Source organism: Dama dama, chromosome 27 (genome assembly GCF_033118175.1).
Source record: "Dama dama isolate Ldn47 chromosome 27, ASM3311817v1, whole genome shotgun sequence".
Taxonomy (NCBI): Eukaryota; Metazoa; Chordata; class Mammalia; order Artiodactyla; family Cervidae; genus Dama; species Dama dama.
The window spans coordinates 39,501,508-39,524,821 of NC_083707.1; the positions used below are offsets into that span (position 1 = coordinate 39,501,508).

Sequence of the window (23,314 nt, forward strand, 5' to 3'; positions counted from 1 at the left end):
CTTGTTGCCCTACAATTTCTTGGGCTGGAGTTAATATTTCCATCCTGACTACAGGCGGTACGTGTGTTGCCTTCATCACTTGAACATCCTGCTTCTTAGTGCTCAGGGGGCCATCCCCTCTGTCACAGGCTCCCAATATGTGGGGGAGATCATAATCTTGCCTTAGGTTTATTCAGCACTAGAAACATTCCTTAAGTGATGCTGAGAATACTGTCTCAATAAATCTTCACAATAATTTTTATGTGGATAAGTTACTCTCCTTTTCTAAGAGATGGATCACTGTAGGTCAGGAAACTTGCCACCCAGCTCTTCTCAGTCCTAAATCAGTGCTCCTTCTACCAGGAACAACTGGAAGTTGTCCCAGTGCCTGCCATCTTTGGACCTCAGGCATCAGCAGCATCTGAGAACTTGCTAGAAACACTCATTCTCAGGTCTTACCCCAGACCTACAGAGTCACTGGGAAATTCCACGTGTCCCAAGTCATGCTGGGTCTGAGGTCTCTTCCTGAGACCAGCGCCCCACCCCCCACTGGCCATCCATGGCATTCATCTGCAGTCTCTTAAAAAATAGTAATGCTGAGCTCCACATCCAGACCAGGACTCAGATGCTCCAGAACCTCAGACTGTAGCATCTTTAAAAACAAACTCCCAAGTGGTCTTAATGTATGTTTAGGCTTAAGACCCACTGCTCTGGAAAACACAGAGCTTGAGCTGCCTATGGATTTCTTCTTAGTCCTCAGAGAGCATCCCTAGGAAAGGTATTGGAAATGCAGCACCTCAAGCATATTCTATATTGTAACTTAGCAACTCTCTATTCATACAAAAAGGGCCCCTGCAAATATAAAATCCCAACACAGAAAATTAATATAGCAAATCTGCCAATATGTGCACACCCTTACACACTCACACTGTATCCAGCAAGCCATGTCAGAATCTTGGGATCATTGTGTGTGTAGTTTTGGTTTCATGCTGAACACTGCGAGGCATTGTGCTGGCTGCCTCACGGCCATGGTTTCATGGACAATATCAACTCACCACGAGGGGCATCACACACACTGTGCATCTTTTTTGCCCCTCTGAACAAAGTGAATGTCGGCCTGGATACGGAGAAGGATCCTAGCTAGGGTCTTTCTCATTGCTTGAATCCTAATAAGAAAAGATTTTTGCCGCCCAAGCAGAGGGCTATTTTTTTCACAAGCAAAAGCAATCTGCTCTTCCTGAGATAAATCAGTTTGTGTTCTCATGTACAGAATAAGGGATGCTCAGCGTGGTGGGAAGTGGGGGACAAATCAGGTCATTACATCAAACTGCTGCTTTCTGTTTTACAAAGAACATTCTCAGGTGTTTCTATTGGGTACTGACTGTCATAGAACCAAAGGGTTTTCACTATAACAACATTTGTAATTGGCTATTGCTCCCTTTATACGTTGAGTCAACCGAGGCCCAAACGCTCAAGTCACTGCCTTAAGGTGACAAAAATGGACGGAATGCAGGGTTGCTGAGTCCAGTGTTTATGCGTTTTGTTTTATTTTGTATTTTTTAGGCCATGCTTGTTTAAAGAAAGACAGCACTGGTGACAGACAGCTTTATGCAGAGGAAAGTAAAAATTAAGGACACCCAGAGAAGCATTATCTTTCAATTACACTGTGGTAACACTTAAAAATTACTTACACGGTATACTAAATTACTGCCCATCAAAAGCAAATGCACTTCCTGAATCACAAATATGTATTCATACAACACAAACCTTATTCATTCGGCAAGATTTCACATGGAGTGTTACTATAAATAACTTCATTATCTGTAATAGAAACTCATCTATCACCATGCTAATTAGAACACGGCTAAAGAAATCAGTGTTGAACAAAGCATCGGTAACATTTGGTGAGGGTAATGATGGCTTTGAAGTTCCAGGAAAAAGTCAGTTTTCCAAATTTCTCATTTGCATCTCTCTCACTGTTTCCAAATCAATGGTTTAAAAAAAAAAAAAAATATATATATATATATATATATATATAAAATAAAGGTGACAGACACTTGAAGAAACAGGAAAAATACAATAGCACAAAGAAGAAAGAAAATCATTCTATGTTCTCTCCTCTGAAAATCACTGGTACCATTGTGGCCGATGTTTCTGTCTTTTCCATGCACAGACAGCATGTCTGCCTGCTCAGCATCATCATGTATAAACTGTTTTACCTACTTTTACATTTACTAGGATTACTTCCTCTATCAGGTCAGTATTCTACAATTCTCGGGGGTTGTACAGTCTTCCATCTTAGGAAAATATCATTATTGATAAATTTTCCACTCTGCTGAATATTTACTGTTTAAACATTTTGGTTTTTATGAATAACATTGTGCTAAACAGACTGGTACATTAACTTCTATTAATGTCTGTGTTGGAGTTAGGAAAAATTTCCCAAAGTGGATTTGCTGGTTCAAAGGTTTGTGAAAAATTTAAAAATACACGTCTTCACTGATTCTACTGCAAATCTGCAACTGACACTCCCACGAGAAGTGGCTTTTGCTTTGCACCCTTCCAAAGCTTAGACTTACAGTGGTGTTTTGGCTGATTATCGTAAAATCATAGTGTATTAGAACGTGCATTTCTTTGTCACTGCATGTCTTCAGCGATCACTTAGATTTCAGTATTATTCAAGAAGAGTGTTTAAGCCTGAAATTCAGCCCCAGAATACTCTGGTTCCTCCTTGTTGTGTGGGGTGCCGTGAAAACCCACATATTATCTTGGTTGATGAGCTCTCCCTTGAGCTTGCAATGCAAGAATGTGTCCAATCCCTTAAAAGATTACACTTATCTCAAAGAAACACAAGAGGCTATTGTGGGTGTGCATGTGTTTAACACTCCCGGGGGAAGCAACAACTCCATCGCTCTCCCTCAGAATTAATCAGCTCTGATAAGAAACAATTTGGCAAAATGAAATGTCACTTCTGAGAATACAATTTTACATGCACCAATGACCTGCCACAAAAGTGTATTTACCAAAAAATGGAATAACCCAATTTTACTTAGTGAGTAAACGTTTATTAAAACACGAGGCCATGTTGATGTATGGAAGAAATCAAATCAATACTGTAAATCAATTATCCTTCAATTAAAAAAATAAGTTAAACAAACAAATACGAGGTCACCTCCACAGCAAGTCATGGCAGACACTTCTGACACTGGTTAATTGACCATAGTGAGAAAGATAAGGGAGAATTTCATGGAGGTACCTATAATCCTTGTTTGTAAGTTAGGAGCATTTTAGAGCCCTGTTCTAGATTCCATGTTGGTTTTCAAAAAATAGCTATGATTAATGTTGATTTAGAAAATATAATGTAATAGATGTGCTGGAAAGAATGAAGGAAATGAATTCATTGCTTAAAAAAATTAATGGAAGAACCCTACAAGTTGCATGAACTCACACAGTGCCCAGCAGAAGGGGCATGATGGTCTGGGAAATCAGAAAGGAATAGGGAATAGAGGGCACTTCCCAGGTGGTGCGAATGGTAAAGAACCCGCTGGCCAACGTAGGAGACATAAGAGATAAGGGTTCGGTCCCTGGGTTGGGAAGATTCCCTGGAGGAGGGCATGGTAACTCCAGTATTCTTGCCTGGAGAATCCCACGGATGGAGGAGCCTGGTGGGCTATGGTCCAGAGGGTCTCAGAGAGCCAGACACGACTGAGTGACTTTGCACACATGCGCAGGGAATAGAGGATGGGAAAATTCTTCCAGGAGAGTGAAGCTGCAGGAAATCCCCACATTATTAGCGTTGCCCTCCTCTCTCTCGCTGGGGCAGTGAAGTTTCAGCACCAATGCAGCTCCGCCCATTAATCCCAACACTGCAGAAGGAGCCCGAGGTGTCCATAAAGGCTGTGCCTCACACCCGGGCTGAGCTCCACGCCAGCTCCACTGGGCAGAAAGCGTGGAAGGAGGGCTATTGCCTGGTCTTAGCCATTTGCTCTGTGACTCCAGAGAAAACATCATGAAGATTTTGGAAGACTCAGCACCTCCACAACAAATGTTTCTGCAGATCCCTGTGTGATTAGCATGGAACTGCAGGTCATCAGTAGGCTGGACCACAAGGGGCTTCCTGGGTGACTCAGCTGGTAAAGAATGCAGGAGACACAAGAGACTCAGGTTTGATCCCTGGGTTGGGATGATCCCCTGGAGAAGGAAATGGTGACTCACTCCAGTATTCTTATCTGGGAAATCCCATGAACAGAGGAGCTTGGCAGGCTACAGTCCATGGGGTTGCAAAAGTCAGACATGACTGAGTGTGCAGACACACAGGCTTGCACACAGGTCACCAGTAGGCTGGACCACAATGCCTTTAGGTTTGTAACTTGTTTTGTCGCTCATTTGAGACATTCATAAATTCCTGTTTTCTTATGACCCTGGACCTGAATTTTTGAGCAAATTGAGAAGCAAGCATTTATTTTCTGGGAGGCAAGTAGGTAACTGGAGTGGAATTCTTTAGTTTCTGCAAGTGTAATAGCTAGGGTCTTTTAAACACCTTGTTCAGTCACCAAGTTGCATCCAACTCTTTGCAACCCCATGGACTGCAGCAAGCCAGGCCTCCCTGTCCATCACCAACTCCTGGAGTTTACTCAAACTCATGTCCATTGAGTCGATGATGCTATCCAACCATCTCATCCTCTGTCGTCCCCTTCTCCTCCTGCCCTCCATTCTTCCTAGCATCAGGGTCTTTTCCAGTGAGTCAACTCTTCACATCAAGTGGCCAAAGTACTGGAGTTTCAGCTTCACGATCAGTACTTCTAATGAATATTGAGGGTTGATTTTCTTTAGGAATTGACTGGTTTGATCTCCCTGCTGCCCAAGGGACTCTCAACAGTCTTCTCCAACATTCAATTCTTTGGCACTCAGCTTTCTTTGTGGTCCAACCCTCACATCCATACAAGACTACTGGAAAAACCATAACTCTGACTATATGGGCCTTTGTCGGCAAAGTGATGTCTCTGCTTTTTAATAAGCTCCCTAGGTTTGTCATGTTATAAAGCAATGGAAAGCAGATAGCCATGTATGTGACAGTGATTTGGAACTGTAGAAGGAAGCTGGAAAAAGTCTGGGAAGCATGATAGAAGAAAAAGAAAGCTGAAAATGTGTAGCTTCCTTGACAATGTATAATTTTGTAAAAATGAGTAAGCCCTTACTGCTGAGGGCAGAGGAACATGAAAATTCTAGGTTTGGCAAACACAGCACACACAGATAGCATGGTGACTATAATAATTAATACCATATTATTAACATATATTTAAAAGTTAAGAGAGTAAACTTTAAAAGTTCTCATCACAAGAAAAAAAATTTTGCTGTGTATGGTGACAGCAGTAACTGGATTTACGGTGGGTTTATATTCACAACACAAACAAAATATGAAATCATGATATTGTACCCTGAAAATTGTTATACCTCAATAAAAATTTCAGAAAAATAAATAAAACCAGGAACAAAGGTACAACTTAGATACCAAGTCAGTAGATCAGGTGCTGTCATCTTTGGGAGACCACTTGCCATTTTCCTATCAGTAAAGTGTTAACTTTTGTCAAGACAATTTTGGACTGGCTTCAAGCACAATTAAAATGATGCTTCAGTTCCTAAAATGAACACTTAGTATTGACAGTAAGAACCGACTGAAAACTTCAGAGAGAAATGATAAGAATCTGACTCTCTCAATAGGACTAAGATATGTGGTCAAATAGGGTTTCCCAGGTAAAGAATCCACCCGCCTATGCAGGAGACACAGATTCGATCCCTGGGTTGGGAAGGTCCCCTGGAGGAGGGCATGGCAACCCACTCCAGTATTCTTGCCTGGAGAATTCCATGCACAGAGGAGCCTGGCGGGCTACAGTCTAGGGGTTTGCCAAGAGTCAGACACGACTGAGCAATGTAACACAATAAATGTGGTCAAATATATTAATAATTTTCTGGGAAAAAAATTTAATGAAGAGTTTTTTTTAAGTTGGGAAGTGAGGGAGGACATGCCAGTGGATACACTCAGGTGTTAGGTTGGGAGCTGGCAAAAGCAAGTCTGATTCTTAGTCCCCGGCACTTGAGGAGCTTGATGTGAATGAGCCGCGGGAACACACGTGGGCCCTGCAGACCAGCCTGTTCATCTGCTCAGCTCTGGTGCTAATGTGAGACAGAGGTGTCTCTCTGGTAGAATTAAAAGCCCTCAGAAGCACTGGGTTTTCAGCAGAGCCTCCCTTCTAACAGAAAAACATAAACTGTGAAACCAAGGTTCTGTGATACTCGTACTTTTCCAGGCTTCCATAGACAACCCAAAGTTTATCTACACGTATTTTGTTCACCATCTCTCTGCACTTTTTATCCTAGAAAAAAGACAGGCTCTCTCTATCCTCAGATGAATGAGGCCTTTGATGTCATGCAAATGTTAGCTCTGGGCCAAACGCGTCTGATCCTGAAAGTATTACACGTAGAGAAGAAGAGATTTAAATGCATTGACCATTTTTATTTTGCTATGCGGAAACATACATTCACTAGGGGCTGTGCGATGCAGTTGACAGTGAAATGGAGAATATATCTTCTTGAAGGCTATTTATAACTCAATGCTAAATAGTTTAATTACAGTGGAAATTCTGTACAGTTTAAGGCTTGGCTCTGAACTAGATTGTAAATATGGACCAGATTTGGAAATAAAACACTTTTTTCAAGTAAAAAAAGAAAAATTAATTAAAAAAAAATACAAGGAAGGAGAAATGAAGAAAGAAAACAAAAGCAACTGAAGCCCAACGAGTTTTCCTGGAGTGAAGTTTCATCATTATGGTAAACTAAGAAAAATACAGGTTTTCTTTCCAAAATAATGACATTTTACATATTTAGGACTCGTCAGGGTACCCTGGGAAGCTTTCCAGATTGAACATGGACCAAAGCGGACGACACAGAAGAAATCACATTAATATGCTAAAATCAGTACTACCTTATAACGAATTAAATTAGATTACACAAAGCAGGATTGTGAGCATTAAATATTTCCGGAGAGTCATTACCGTTGATGGGTGAGAGTAATAAACCAGAGGAAACAAATAACAAGATTCAAGTTGTTTACTGAATAAACTCGGTTATTGGCACATCTAATTGGGGAAAACCTGACAGAGTGGACCTAGACAGCTTCTAGCAGTTTAGGGTGATCTTCGTTGATTTGTAAACAAAAGATTTGTCACCTAAGAAATTGCAATTTTGTTTAGACTTTAATCATCATCAGCTATGAAAGGCATGGACTGTTTTATGTGTTACATGAGATCACGGTTTCTATTGTTGGTTATGAACGTGCAGGTGGAGCTGAAAACAGACACGGTGTGAAAAGTAAAAATGCTGCTCTTTTTGTAATTGTATCGTTGCTTCATGCAATATCGGTTTAGTGGTGCTGATTCAGATTGCTTTATTATGGGAAGATCTCTCTGCCAGTGTCTTTATTAAATGCTCAAAGTCACTTCTTCTGGATTGAAACTGTCCACGGGCAGATACAAGTCAGTGGGTTAGAAGAGGGAACGCCATATAGACTCTGGTTTTTCCTAATGGTTTGCATGACTGGCTTCGTGTGCAGCCTAGGTTATTCCTGTAGAAGAGAGATTTGATCAGTTACGCATTTGAAAATGTATGAGTGTTTCCCTCAGATTGAAGTCAGGTGGCAAGTGTCTCACAAGGTTGTTAAATGCTCTTCTGGACAAAATACTGTAAAACACCAGTGTATGTCATGGATAGGCTTCTTCTGAGAATAACCTCATCATCACCCAAGTGGCTGACCTCATGGAAGAACTTTTTCTTTTTTTGCTTTCCTTCTTAATTTGAATATGATGAGTGATTTTTATATTCTTCCTTTGAGAAAGGCCACTTATCAATCTAGGTTCCTTAAACTAATTTGGAGAACTAACTTCCTACACAGGTAGAGCATTTAAGAGACTTTTATTACATAACCAAGTGTGCAAGGAGCTGCATTCAGCATTCAAAGCCCTCCAAGGATGTTCAGTGCTCATCAAGTTCTCACGGGCGGGTTAGTATGCATGACAAGTCTGAGCACACACAGGAGATGCTATCTGCTTGCGATGCTGGCCAAACAGCAGTTGGAAAGGCATGCATTTCCTGAAGGAAAGCAGGGCCACAAGACTGCATTTTTGCCTCCTCCTGAGACACACTGCTACACTCAGGGGGAAAAAAAAACATCCCAAAGAACACAGGAAAATAGATGACATCCACAGTGAGAGTGAGTGCTCTGGTTTAAAATTGTAACGAAGCAAAACAAAAGCATAAACAGGCCAGAACCAAACACAGTTGAAGAGGAAGCTAACAATGGGATAATGCTGCCATCAGAATGGGCGTCATTTTATTTCCCTAGTTTTTGGAACACACAAATTGCACCTCTCAGAACAAAACCATATTAGAGCTGATTAGGCTCCGTGGCCAGTGAAACCCAACAAACATGACCTTTCAGACCTGGCTAATGAGAGGAGCACGGATTTAAAAGGGAAGACGTGCAGGACCATGCAAGCAGACTCTGCTTTCTCTTTGTCCTCTAACTGGCAGGGGGGGCATCAGAAGTCCATAGTGTGGAGCCTGTAAATCTGAAACAAACCAGCCTCCACAAACCAATTCTCCATCCTCTTGATACCCAGCCCTGCAGATGCCAGTGAGAGCAAAAGGAGAAAAGGAGGAGGTGAGGGGAGGGAGAGAGGGAAGCCCCAGGCCACATGCCAGCCGAGGCCCAGCCTGGAGAAGCAGCAGCCGCCTCTTACCTGGGCTCAGTCTTCTCCATCCTCCGGGCTGATCTCTGTCTCTTTATGGACCACTACTTTGGTCACTGACATGTCAGGATGCTGCTCTTTGGCCTCTTTAATTGCCTGAGCCAGCGCCTATCCCCAGGAAATCACAGGAGGGCAGAGACAAAAAGGAGGTGGAACATGCATGATCAGAGCAAGGAGGAGACTCATGAGCTAGATCTATCTACACAACTCACAAACAGGGTACGATGACGGCCGAGGGGCTCACACATTGTGTGCTGGAAAGTTAATCTGGAAAACTGTTCGGACTACAGGCTGGACTTGGAGGACAGCTCTGGGCAAAGTAGGGCCAGCTGCTATTTCTTGTGGTTCCCTGCCAGGGTACACACCCTCTCGCACAAGATACCTGGTCATGGTCAATGTCCGCGTCTCCAGTGATGACGATTCGCTTCTCAATCCTCGTCTCTGAAATGCCTCCTTTCACAGTCTGAAAGCAACAGACAAGCGTTACGGCTTTACCAGCCCTGTTGACCGGGGGAAATGGTAGAAAATGTTGACTCAGCTTTAAGTAGCTTCATTCATTCTTTAAAAATGGAAACAGACTCCTATGGCAGTTATTTACAACTGTTAATTTCAGAAGTGAAGACAGAATAGATTCCTTTGGGTTTGGCTGGCTAGTGTTTCTGGAGCGTCTGGAGCACTTAGCAATGGAGCTGAGTGCTTATGCCAAGGGCATTGGAACGCATGCTCCTAAGCAGAACTCGGCAGGTGAGGATGGAGGCATCAGAAACACAGCAGCGTGAGAGCTCCTAGGCAGTGCCTGGCATCCTGGTATTCATGTAAGTGCCTGCAGGTGCAGGGCAACCTGGGGGTTCTGCACGGACACCCCCCTGGATCTGTTCCCAGTCCACTTACTTTGGTGATGTGGGTGGTGGTTGTGGTGCTGGTGGTTTCAGATGTGATGGTCTGCGCACTCATGAGCACACCCGGCTCCAAGTCAGCACCAAGATCGACCTAAGCAAGCCAAGCAGGAGACACGACACTTGAATGTTGGCATTACCTCTCCAGGACTCTGTTGCTTGAGGGTGTGGTGATGCCTTAGTTATCTGCACAATCACTGTGCTTCCCTGTTAGTCCCGAGAGCTGCTGCTGACTCTAGACTGGACCAAACATGACTGCTGTAAACTATCATTAAAAACCAGGACTTCAAAAGATAAAAATATAAGACAATCCTTCTTGGGAGGTCCCTGGTGGCCTAGCAGTTAGGACTAGATGCTTTCACTGCAGTGGCCCAGATTCAATCACTGAAAGAAGAACTGAGATCTCACAAGCTGTGCTGGGTGGCCAAATTAAAAGTAAAAAAAAAAATTCTACCCACCCAATCCTAAAGGAAATCAACCCTGGATATTCACTGGACGGACTGATGCTGAAGCCGAAGCTCCAATACTTTGGCCACCTGAAGCAAAGAGCTGACGCACTGGAAAAGACCCTGATGCTGGGAAAGATTGAAGGCAGGAGGAGAAGGGATGACAGAGGATGAGATGGTGGGATGACATCACTGATTTAACAGACGTTGAGTCTGAGCAAACTCCAGGAGAGAGTGGAGAGTGAAGGACCGGGAAGCCTGGTGTGCTGCAGTCCATGGGGTTGCAGAGTTGGACACAACTTGGCAACTGAAAAACCACCACCATCACCTTATTTATGAGATTTATGTGGGATGTTTGTAGAGTATGTGGCACATCATAGGCTTATTAAATGGTCACTATTGTTAAAAACAACAAAAACAAACAAACAAAACACAGGACTTCAGAAGTGTAAGCAGGGGCTCGGAGAGCTAGGACTTTTCCTTATCTAAACAGTGAGGGAGATAAGATTTCTGAGCCTCTTTCTACATTTTGGCTTCCCTCATAGCTCAGTTGGTAAAGAATCTGCCTGCAATGTAGGAGACCCCGGTTTGATTCCTGGGTAGGGAAGATCTGCTGGAGAAAGGATAGGCTACCCACTCCAACATTCTTGGGCTTCCCTTGTGGCTCAGCTGGTAAAGAATCCACCTGCAATGTGGGGAGACCTGGGTTTGATCCCTGGGTTGGAAAGATCCCCTGGAGAAGGGAAAGGCTACTCAACTCCAGTATTCTGGCCTGGAGAATTCTATGGGCTGTAGTCCATATGGGGTCGCAAAGAGTCAGACATGACTGAGCGACTTTCACTTCACATCTACATTTTGAGACATGTGAAGACCTGCTTAAGTCACCTGCTCTTCCGTGATCAGTAATAAAGTTAAAATTATTGCACTGTTTTTGATAGAGACAGTTGGGTCCTCTGAGTCTTCTCATAGATTCAGTATCATGGAATTACACTTACGGCTTCCCTGGTAGCTCAGACAGTAAAGATTCTGCCTGCAATGCAGGAGACCCAGGTTCAATCCCTGGGTCGGGAAGGTCCCCAGAGAAGGGAATGACTACCCACTCCAGTTTTCTTGCCTGGAAAATCCCATGGACAGAGGAACCTAGCAGGTTACAACCCATGGGGTTGCAAAGAGTCGGACATGACTGAGTAACACTTTCACTAATTACACATAGGTGCACGAAGTCACGCACGGGGTGAAACAGGTGCCAGGGCTCTGGGCTTCATAGATTGTCTTACCTGTGATGATTCATACGTTATGGTTTTTGTTTCTGTGTGAACTACCGGTACTTCCTTGGTAGAAATTTCTAGCTTTACTTCTCCTGGTGAAACGCTGCCAAAGCTGATGGTTTCTGTCTTCACAGTTGAAGACTATACCAATGGGAAGGAGGCAGAGTGGTTCTTAAATTTTGCACAGACACATGTATTTTCCCCCTCCCCTCTTGGTGGATCTATAAGTACAGGTTAGTATGAAATAAATGCTTATGTATTACATGGGGGTAAGTTGGGGAATGAGGCACACGACAGGTATATGTGAGTCTCCCAGAATTCATATGGAATGTTCCAGGTAAAGGAAAACATTTTGAAGGAAACTGAAAAAACATCCACATTTTTATATTCCCTCTCTTCTATCTCAAGAACTAATTTTAACAGATTAAAAACCATAAATTAGCCTTTTATTAAATAACTTCATAGAGAAAAGGAGCAAGTACTAAGACATTGAACCACCCCTGCCTACATATACTTCTGGAATCTCAATAAAAGAAAAGAAAGAATAAATGCCAGCACTTGGTGCCTGGGCAAGGCTGGATAAGTACACTGATCAGAAATAGATCTATCAAGTTTTCTACTATCTTGGCTGGCCATGCATCTCCCAGGTTTATCGCCAATTACAGTAATTACAAGAGTAAGAACCATTTCCTGGAACTGCAGATTATTAATCATCATTATCTGTGTTTGCATGTGATCCCAAAGATGGAAACCAGCATGGAGACCCACAGTTGCCAGGCAAGAAGGCAGTTAAGAGGAGAAACAAACTGCTCTTGGAAAAGTTAGAAAATTATGAACACGTAGCCCCGCCTTTACACTTCACTAAATTTTAGGGACTTAACTTTAGTGCTACAAGGAATATTAACTATTAGTTACCTCAAAATGAGGTTTTTGTTCCAAAGTTTCTGAAACGTGGACGGCTGCACTCTGCTCCTCCTCTGGCTCACAGGAAGCAGTGGCTGTTTCGTCCTGCTCCACAACAACTTTATCGGCCACCTCCCCTTTCTCCTGCTTTGCCCCCTCAGTAAGAGCTGAGCCCTTCTTCCCTTTTGCACCAGAAGCATCAGCAGGTGCTGCCTGGGTTGCAGTGTCCGCGTCATCTCCAGCTGCGTAACTAGCATCCCCGCTCGCATGCACATTCATCACATGTCTCTCCTCCACCAACACCGTTTCCTGCACAACCTTCTCCACACTAGGTGGCTGGGGTTGCTGGGCTGTTTCCGTCTCTATATCACTGGACTCCGTCTTGGCTTCTGTTTTCTGCATGGGAAAAAAAAAATTGTGGCGTCAGCATGACTTTCCACCAAGCAAAGGTCAAAAGGCAAAAGAACAAAAGAAGCTACTCACTGGGGTACCTGTGCTTATACCCAGCAGCACTTACAGAAAATATAATTTAACTTTCATTCCGCCCACCAGAATCTTTGATACCCCGACACACACACTCAAACTTGTGCTGTTCCTCTAGGATGTTGCAAAATAAACAGAGCGTGATATAAAATGCAGTTTAAAAATCAAAACAAAACGAAAGCACTGGAGCACATGCTTATCGGTCTCGGCGGCTTCTTCAGACCTAACAGACGGCATAAGATGCTTTAAAAATTAAATGCTGTTAAAATGTGTCAGCAAGATTACTTTCTGAACATCTGAAGTATATTCTTGTAATGGAACTGAAGATATGTGATGTATATATGGGGCAGGCACAGAGGGGTGGAAGTGAAGACCCTCTCAGGCAAAGCCAACTGGATAGAAAACACACACACACACACATCAAAAAGGCATAAAAAAAAAAAAAAGGCAAAAAGGCAGAGCAGAGACATGGGGCACGGAAACAAACGGCCACCTGCACCCAGCTTTGAGAAGTGGAAGTGACCGCGCCTATGAACTCTGTCGGTTTTCTCGCGGACTCTAATAAGCTGAGGATTTCTGAGCCGTCCATGAGCTTTTCGCCAGAAGTCTGTTTGGTCTGAGTGAACAGAGAAATGGAGAGTCAGGCACAGTGGTCGGGACACACGTGGGCATGTACACATTCACAGCCGGTGAGACACAATGGTGGGCGTGGGACCCAGGGTGAGGGATGGCGGGAGCTACAGAAAGGGAGGGGAACTCAAAACAGCCAGTCATCGGGGTGAGCAGGGGCTCTGGTTCGGGAAAGCGGAGAGAGTTCCTGGGTTGGGGCGGTGCTGGGTGAAGCAGATCCTTTCCTGGCCCCGCAAGGCCGGCAGCACCACCCCACCTCGGGGACAAGAGCTGAAATAAAACGGCAGGTGTCTCAAGGCGCACGTCGGACCGCGTGGTGACTTTAACCATGAAAACAACCAAAAAGCTCGGGTTGGCGGCTCTCAACATAAGCCAAACAGCCAGAGAAACGGAAAGGCTGGGGTGGAAGGGCTGCCTCTGCAAACAGTCATGCTGGAATCGGAAACGGCGGCCCAAAGGCGGCCCCGGTTACCACGACTCGGGACGCGGCCGACTTGGTGACGACATAACGGGCAGTGGCGACGGTGACAGCCGGTTCCTGCGAGTACCTCCACTCAGACAGGCTCTTCCTGCGGGGACCAAAGGGCCCCACCTTCAAGGCCTCGGGCTCCGCTCGGCCTAGTCGCGGGCCCTCCAGGCCAGCATCCCTCCCGGGCACCTGGGCTTTCCCCACAGCATCGTCCTCCGGGCTCTGCCGTCGGGACTCGGCTTCCTTGATGGGGGCCAGCGACTCTGACAGCCTCCTCTTCGGGGTGTGGACCTCGGCCCCCCTCCTGGCCCTGTCCTCGGCTACAGCTCCCAGGACCTCGAACTCGGCCAGGACGAGGGGGGTCTTTATGGACTCGGCCAGTCCCCGCTCCACAGTGGAGGGCGACACCACCTTCTCGCCTTCTCTGCCTCTTCCGGTCATCGTGACAATTTTTCCAGACACGGTGTCGTAGGACTTTCCGAGCGTGTATATCTTCTGCTTGTTCTCTTCCTTCAAGTGCATTTCTTGGGCCAAGTCTTCGAAGCTCTGCACTTCCATGGTGCTTGATCCTAAGAGGTCGGCGGGGATGTCACCAGTTCTACTGCTCAAGGTCACCACCTTGTACGTCACAGTCTTTTTCGAATCACCATCAGCTACCTCAGTGGGCACTTTGTCTACAATAACCCAATCCTCTGTGCCCTATATTTGAAATATAAAAGCTAAATTAGAAATTCTGATGGTATTTCATTTCTAAAATAAGAATCCTTTAAGAAAGGCAATCTAGATGAGAGCTACACTTGGGTCTGGGAGGTGAGTGTCCAGGGCAGGGGTTGTGATCTATTAATTTCGGCTGCAATCTCTTCTCATCTGAAATGTATTAACTCTAGCCTTCAACTCAGAGTACGGTCTATTGTAGACCTGCAATTTCAGACTTCTTGAAATACTTTAGTGGTAAATTTTACAAGGAATATATCTGATCTTGTACTCAAGGTCTGATCATTTTGTATTTCAAGATTATTATATAACCTTTTTTGAAGTTGTTGTACAAGTTATTAAGCCTTACTCAGGTGGACATAGAAAAGACTGTTTTCCATGTGAAATAGAACACTGCACTTCACATCTGTTGTTCTCACAAAGTACATGCTAGCATTTCCACAAACTTCTCTGAAAATCATTTTCCGTTGTTTGTGAATTATATTTCCTTATATGGGTGCTGGAATCCACTCTAGCACTTATTATTCATAAATACTGAGTGCACCTGTGTTCCAGGCATCGTAATGAACTATTTCCCACTGTTAGCACATTGTCAGAGCCTCTTAAAAAATGGGCTATACTTGTTTGCACACTGTTCCGAACTTATTTACAAACAAAGTTCACTGTCTCAGGAGTTTCTTTGCCAGTTTCCTTAGTGTTAGTTCCAAAAAGGCAGAAGAAATAGGAGTTATGAAACTTCTGTATTTGGGAAGCCTATGCAGAGGTTAGCAGGTAACTTAGTCTACCAGGTTACAGAGGGAAGAGAAACCAAGCCAGGAGCAGGGAGGGGAGTGCCTTGGTTTACATTTTGATCTCGGATGTTTTTTACTTTCTTATTTATCCTTGCCTGAAAACCTGAAGCTAGAATTGGAGGGGGCGGGGCTTAAGAAAGAAGATTACAGATCCATCTACAGACTGGTGCTGGATTAAATGAAATGAATTGAAAAGTAACCTCTAGGGTCGATGGGACAGTTTTCTGGAAAATGATTTGACGAGAGGTAACCACAGAGATTGCTGAGTCTCCTTCCTGAATTTTCTGTATCACACTGGGCTAGTGGGAAAACCAATAAAAGTTCAGAACTTTCAAAGTCAATCAAGGTCATCTGAATTAGCATGGCTCTATGGGTGAAAGAGACAGTAAAAAGGCTCAATAATATCATTACAAACTATAATCATAATGCTTCAATGACCAAACACAGACATAATCACTGAGAAGCAAAGGCCACAAAGAAATGATGGCTAACAGATAACTAAAATAGTAAGAAAATTCCGTATTTTCCCTCCCCGGAATCTAGGCAAAAATGATATACCTACCTTGGTGGCAAGCAAGGTAAATTTTAAAAGGAAAAAAAAAACTAAAGATATTTGAATGACACTGAAATCTGAAGAGCAATTCCCTCTGATTCCTTAATGTTTGTTTTTTACCTGAGACTCAAAGAATGGAGAGCTTCCTTGCTGCAAAAATAGAACCTTTTCAGAAATCTCCCTTTCTTCTTCAGTCTGTTTGAATAAAGGGGGTTGGGTGGGAGAGGAGGAAGCAGACAGTTTCCAAAAAAGCAAGTTAGGAAGAGAGCTCGTTTCTTGTGCTACACATATAATAGTCATTCTTTTTCTTTTCCAGAAGAATTATTGTCTGTTAATTTGGAAAATTAATCTCAAAGTTGAATAATTACTTCCAAAGTGTAACAGATTATTCTGTGACTCTCCGGTGTTTTTAGAACTCAAACATTTCTCGTTTCTACAAACACAGAACATGCAAGAGTGGAATAAAGGACTTCCTGGAGTCTCAATAAGTGTTTATATGGCTGTCATCTGCAATACTGTGGAAATGAGTATTCAAATGAAAACGCTAAGATTAAAAAAAAAAAAGCTAGGAATAAATCCTCCCTTCCATTTTGGACAAATTCTTGATCATACTCTGCACTAAAGAGCTGCCTGATACAGAGGAAGGAAATACACACGGATCATTGTATTACCTACTAATCTGAAAAACCCAGCCTAGCTTGAGGTCTTTATTCTACAAATAAACACAAAATATACTCAAGATTATAGCTTTTTTGAACTTCTATAACATGGTAATTCTGAAAAGTTAGCTTCAGAATATCTTGGTGAAGAATTAAGTATTTCAAATCGTATTTGTCTTTAACATATAAACTTAAGAAAAACATTACATATGTGTGTTTTCCTTTTGTCTATTTTTATTTCTTTCTTTAGTATTAAAAAGGCATAATTCAAGGGACAATACATTAATTACTGAGCCTGTCTCTCTGCACAGGCTCGGTAGCTAATGAAACTCCACAGAATAGTGACAGAAAGGACATTTGGGTAAAGCAATTTAAAAATAATAACAGAGTTCAAAGTATCTAGATGAATGGAACTTTGAAAATAAAACTTGCTGTTTGTTAAGCAGTATAATTTTATCAGAGGTATTTAAAATTCCTATGTATGTGTTTACAAAGCTTTCAGTACTCTAATCATTTTCCTGCAAGAGGTTATAGAGGAGCATCTGGAATGTTCTCCAGAAGGGCCTGCTGACAGATTCTGATAGCACTGCTCTCAGACGCTCCTTTTAAATAAGGAACAAAGAAGACATTTTGAAGGGGAAAAAAAATTCCTGTCCTGCCCCATTTTGGAGAAAGATATTGGAAGAGACAAAATGTACCCTGTGGAATCATTAAATGTGGATTTATGCTTTAAACTTTCAATCAGAGCCTCTTTTTCCAACAGAAATAAGAAACAGGAAGGAAAGGTTGAAATTATAGGTACTTTTCAGAATACCAAGACTAGGCTTCTAATTATAATCACTGAGCTAAATGTTTTTCCTAGGATGAAAGCTTAAAAAAAAAGACCCAGCAGCAGGAAAACAGTGGTTTTCAGCATATCCTGTTATCTGACATCAACTAATTTTAAAAACGTCTGTGTCTATAATTAAAAATGTCCACATGGTCTGCATTCAGAACTGTGCCTACCCTATAACAGAAAAGGGTAACATGAGGGGACAAATGCTACCATTAATCCTATGTATGATCAACTCCAACCCAGTGAGTTTGACTAAAGAGAAGTGAAGATGTATCGATAAAGAAAAGCTGATGATCGAGACATTTACTAGGGGTTAAGACAGAGTCTGCCTGCAATGCGGGAGACCAGGGTTTGATCCTTGGGTAGGAAAGATCCCCTGGAGAAGGAAATGGTAACCCACTCCAGTACTCTTGCCTGGAAAATCCCATGGATGGAGGAGCCTGGTGTGCTATAGTCCATGGGGTCTCAAAGAGTCGAACACAACTGAGCGACTTCACTTTTAAGACAGAGTCAGATGCACATTCTATTTCATTTAGTTACTTAAACATTCATGTCTGTGTCATAATTGGGACACAAGGCCCTACAGTGGCCTGCAAAATTCACAGAGCTGTTACTTGCTCATAAGGGTCTCTACGGAGCTGTGACTTTCATTTCTGCTTGGGTTGGGGGTTCTCAAACTTGGTTGTGCACTACAATTATGTGGAGAGCTTTTAAGTAAGAGTAATGTGTGAGGTGCACCTCTAATTAAATCAGACTCTGATGCAGAACCCAGGTATCAGTAGTTTAAAAGTCTTGTAGGTGATTGGAATATGCATCCAGAGTTGCACTCCAAGGTCTAAATGGAAAGTCACAGAAGTCAGATTCAGGGAATAAAGATGATTCTCTCTAGCATTTATAGATGATCCATGGTGAATGCATTTTTTTTTTTTTTTGGCCCAATTTAAGGGCCATCTGAGACCTGAATAGCAAAAGTAAACCTGGACAAAAAAGCAGAAAAATCCATAAAGAGAGTTGATTCTAGGTATTCATGACAATTATGGTCTACAAAGTTGTCGTGAACACTGAATCCGTGAACACTGGACTAGTGAATACTGAATCAATGAACATGCAATTAGTGAGTGCTGAACCACGGCTCCTAGAGGAAAGACAGAGTCAGGTTCCTGGGTGCCTCTGGTCATGAAATTTTCATCAACTGATCAATGCATAACCTTGTTTTATGTGTGTTTCTGTTTAAAGACCACTTCTTTAATATATATTATTGATCCATTAACATCAAACTCACAGTCAGCAGCACTGTAACTTAATCCTGGACAAAGCTTACCTGACACACATTTTTCCTATAGGGCACATCACAGCCTCCCTGTACTGGGGAACTAGAGAGTGCTTCAGTGCTATGCCTGGAGGTCATTTTAGACAGTGAAAATCACCAACAAGAACACAAAAAAGCAACAATAGGGTACTCAATAGGCTGTGAAAAGGACACCTGCTTACAGTATGAGACCTGAAACTTGCTACCTGTTCAACCTTATCTGGGAATGCCTTGAGTAACTATTTATTTTTTTACCACTTTGCACCTGTCTGCAAATTATCATGAAAATGTTTAGTATTTTAGGATCACAATAAATTTCACTGAGTATGTGAATGTACACAATCGGGAATCCATGAATAGGGAGGGTTGATTGTGCTAAGCTTATATAACCAGTAAAACTGCCTGTCACCTTAAAAAAGGGGACAGCACTGGCAATGTGTAAGTGCTAACCTGTATTGCACTGTGGTTAGAGAATGTGGAAATTCTCAGTATTCAAATAACCACAAAAGAATATTCCCCTGGTGGCTCAGACGGTAAAGAATCCACCAACAATGTGGGAGACCAGAGTTCAATCCCTGGATCGGGCAGATACCCTGGAGAAGGAAATGGCAACCCACTCCAGTATTCTTGCCTGGAAAATTTCATGGACAGAGGAACCTGGTGAGCTACAGTCCATGGGGTTGCAAAGAGTCAGACCCAACTGAGCCACTAACACTTTCACTATTCCCCTGATATGGACTAGGCCTATGACTGCATCACAAAAAGGCTGCCATGGGACATATCTGTGGACAGAAGATGTACCCGACACCCTTCACATCTTATCCATCTACCCTCCATTCCATGGGCTCTATGTGTGGGTTTGTCTGTTTTACAAAGTTCAGGAGGGTTTGCTATCATTTGCTTCTTTGGAGCATTGTGGCCTCGTCTGCTATGAACTCAAACATTTGAAATGTGAAACAACTGGTAATGAAATTCACACTTTACATTAAACATACATTATATTCTAAGAATATGATCCCATTACTAGCTCATTATATTTCCAACTCCTAATTTTCTTAATTGTTCATACATTGGTAGCAAAATAGATTTACTTAGGGTTCGACCACCATAGATAAAGAAAAAAGATGGTTCATTAAAAATCAGGGGTCATTATATTATTTTTCCAAAACAACACTTATATCACTGAGATTGACAAAAAAAATCCAACTAAGCTTAGGGTCACTAAATCAAAGTTCCATTACCCTTCTGACACAAATAATATTACTTTCAGATGTCACTTAAAAAAATTAAGTTAAATACCTTCTTTTAGAAATAATTAGACCTCTTTCTAAAACTGGCAAATTACTGTTTAATTAATTTAAAGTGAGATACATTAAATGAATGGGTAAGATCAAATGAGTAATTTATCTAGAAAAATATCTTGCCTCTAAGATGAATATCTTCTGTTTACGTGTTTTTAAACAAATACACTTTGCATATGCCTAGCTGGCTGGGAGGACACAATTATCTTTTGTGCTTTTCACACAACCAATAATGAAAGCCATGTTAAGTTTGAATACAGAAATGAAGAAAAATTTGAAAGATAAGAACTTGCAGGGTTATTCTTAGGGCTGTCTACACAGCCCTCAAATGAGTGCAAACTGGGTGTCATCCTACTGGGGAGGAATGTCAGATGGAAGCCCCCAAGGCGAGGGAAGTGGGCACAGCCCTGACTGCCCAGCCCAGGAAGGACCACTCTTCTGGGACTTAAGGCCACTTAGAGCTGCTTTTTCAGAGTCCCTTTGATAACAGAGTTGATAACCCTTATTTTTAAGAAGCTCTTCTTTACATCCAGCAAGTCTTCCTATAGTGTTTTCCCTTCTGGGTGGTAGAGAAGCCCTGAGGTACACCATCTGCATAATTGCTCAACAGATACTTGAATGCAGTTACTAAGTCAGCTGCTATGCCTGGGCTATGGAACCCAAGCGCTTGCTCTTCTGCAGAGGACGTCTCTCCTCCATCCTTTAATCCTTTTGTAAAAAAAAAAATCCTTTCTTAGGTCTATTGCAGTTTCTCTGCATCAACAAGGACATGGCAGCTATTTCCATGTTAAGTTTAGTATTTCAAACCATCACTTCTTCAAGTCATTAACATTCTTTGGATTCATCAATGGGCTTCCCTGGTAGCTCAGGCGGTAAAGAATCTGCCAGCAATGCAGGAGATCTGGGTTCGATCCCTGGGTCAGGAAGATCCCCTGGAGAAGGGAATGTCAACCCATTCCAGTATTCTTGCCTGGAGAATCCCACGGACAGAGGAACCTGGTGGGCTATAGTCCATGGGGTTGCAAAGAGTTGGACACGACAGGGATCATCAATGTTATTCTCTAAGAATTAGAGGATTTAATAAGTGAGAAAAATTTCTTTTACAAGTCTAATGGCCTAGACTTCTACAGTCCCTGGTTTATTATCACCACTCTAACTTTTCCAAGCAAACTACCTGAACCTCCACTCAGAGAGCCTGCTACCTCCCAAGTCCTTAAGTGATAGCAGAGGAAGAGAAGCTTGGCTTTTTCAGTGGCAATTTATTTTGTGCTTTTGTAACTTAATCCTGTATCTGTCATCTTCAGAGCCAATGTGTCCTTCCTTATTTCCAGCCCTTATAGAAATAGGGTAAGCTAGTAGAATAGCTAGTGGGAAGCTACTGTATAACGCAGGGAGCGCCTGGTGCTCTGTGAGAGCCTAGAGTGGTGGGATGGGGTAGGGTGTGGGCGGGAGGTTCAGAAGGGAGGGGCCATGCGTATCCTTACGGCTGATTCACACTGTTGTACGGCAGAAACCAATGCAACATTACAAAGCAATTATCCTCCAATTCAAAAAACATAAAATTACTAACAAAAAAGAAATAGGGTAAATCAAACTTGACCAATGATGATAAAACTAATCCGACCATAACTCATGAATGGCAGTCTTAATGCAGGAACTACAATATTTTGGAAAATCTGAAATTTTTTGTTGTGAAACTCTAAACAATCTGAATGAAACTTGCAATGCAGGAGACCTGGGTTCGATTTCTGGGTCGGGAAGATCCCCCGGAGAAGGAAATGGCAATCCACTCCAGTATTCCTGCCTGGAAAATCCCATGGACAGAAGAACCTAGTGGGCTATATATAGCCCATGGGGTTGCAAGAGTCGGACATGACTTAGCGACTAAACCACCACCACCATCAATGGTACAAGAACATTTCGGTCATCGGACTTTTCATTTTTTCTGCATAAAAAGGCCTTTTTCAAAATGATTGAAATGGAGATACACCTTGTCATTTTTTAAAAAGTGGGACTGGAACTGTCAAGAAAGTCATGATTGTGGTCACTTTAGATAAACGGCTTTCAAAGGAAGTTTAGAAAATGACTAATATCTAAGCATTGCATATAGCTGCTGCCGCCGCCGCCGCCGCGACACCTCAGTTGTGTCTGACTCTGTGCGACCCCACAGATGGCAGCCCACCAGGCTCTGCCGTCCCTGGGATTCTCCAGGCAAGAACACATATAGACTCCTGCTTAAAAAGGAGTTTTCTCCCATAAAGGCCTAAGTTTTAATTTTATTCTGTTCTATCCCACCTTCCTGGACAAATGTCTTTCAAGAAAGGAATCTTGGTAAGAAAAAAGTTAATCAACGTGATGCTAGAAAGCAGCTGATTTTTAAAATGACTTCTTTTGACAGACAGATAAAGAAAGATGACATGTAATAGTCTACGGTCAGATTAGTACCACCGCCACTGTGGGTCCTACATCAGGGGAGCCTTGAAGTCACACCAGCTGAATCCTCTTGCTGAACATTTAAAGAGAGTATTCGTTCTATGTGGAAAGCTCTTACTCAAAAAGACCTCTGGTGTTTACTTTTCCTCTTAAAAATAAAATAAAAACTGATTATAAATCATAATATAAATGTTTATATATATAAATCAGTTAAAATAACCAGTTTTAAAAAACTATATATATATGTATGTTATAAACAAAAATCTGGCCTTTACTTTCCCTCTTAAAAATTAAAACTGATTATAAATCATAATATAAATGTTTATATATAAGTCAGTTAAAATAACCAGTTTTTAAAAAACTATATGTATATATATATTATAAATAAAAATCAAATACCAGTAAAAGCCTGGTATAGTATTCTCAGAGGAAAATATGTCCTGAAATGTTATCAACTCCAGAACAATGTTCAGTCAAACATTAGACCATCTCAATAGGCCTCATCTTGCAAGTGATGAGAAGTATGTATGAGCCTTCAAGCCATTTCTTCAGGCAGCGGAAGTACATTCAGAAAAAGTGACAGTTAGTTCATTCATACAATAGGTCAGTCTCTCAGCCGTGAAATATAGAATAAGCAGCCCTGCACAAGAGTGTCCTTGGTCATTCCAAGGCACCATGGGATGTGATCACTCACTCCTTGGCCACCCAATCATTTTACAGGTTATACACAGACAAGGGTGAGATTCTATACTCAGAAGTCTTCCAGATCCCTTCCCTAAAGACTCTGTAGAGGAGCGACGCTAGTGAACAGAAGACGAGTGCAACCTGATGCCTGAATACC

General features: G+C 42.4%; 2 protein-coding genes across 6 annotated transcripts in view; both read right to left on the bottom strand.

Moving 5' to 3' along the window:
- Positions 1-6,472: 6,472 nt before the first annotated feature.
- Positions 6,473-23,314, bottom strand: part of LOC133047604 (band 4.1-like protein 3) — a 226,070-nt gene continuing 209,228 nt past the window's right edge. For 2 of the 5 annotated variants that reach the window (XM_061130904.1, XM_061130902.1), the window contains 7 exons: positions 13,273-13,395; positions 12,309-12,692; positions 11,403-11,534; positions 9,675-9,773; positions 9,166-9,246; positions 8,775-8,891; positions 6,473-7,600 (listed from right to left, as the gene is read on the bottom strand). In XM_061130904.1, the coding sequence (XP_060986887.1) occupies positions 8,781-8,891; positions 9,166-9,246; positions 9,675-9,773; positions 11,403-11,534; positions 12,309-12,692; positions 13,273-13,395 (930 nt within the window). In that variant the 3' untranslated portion in view covers positions 6,473-7,600; positions 8,775-8,780. The remainder of the gene's footprint in view (positions 7,601-8,774; positions 8,892-9,165; positions 9,247-9,674; positions 9,774-11,402; positions 11,535-12,308; positions 12,693-13,272; positions 13,396-23,314) is intronic. The other 3 variants (XM_061130906.1, XM_061130905.1, XM_061130903.1) reach the window with 2 other exon arrangements.
- Positions 13,402-22,812, bottom strand: LOC133047605 (uncharacterized). Its single transcript, XM_061130907.1, has 3 exons — positions 16,057-22,812; positions 15,584-15,682; positions 13,402-14,577 (listed from the first exon to the last, which is right to left on the bottom strand). The coding sequence occupies exons 1-3, from the start codon at positions 16,234-16,236 to the stop codon at positions 13,837-13,839; spliced, it is 1,020 nt and encodes a 339-aa protein (XP_060986890.1). The 5' UTR covers positions 16,237-22,812; the 3' UTR covers positions 13,402-13,836.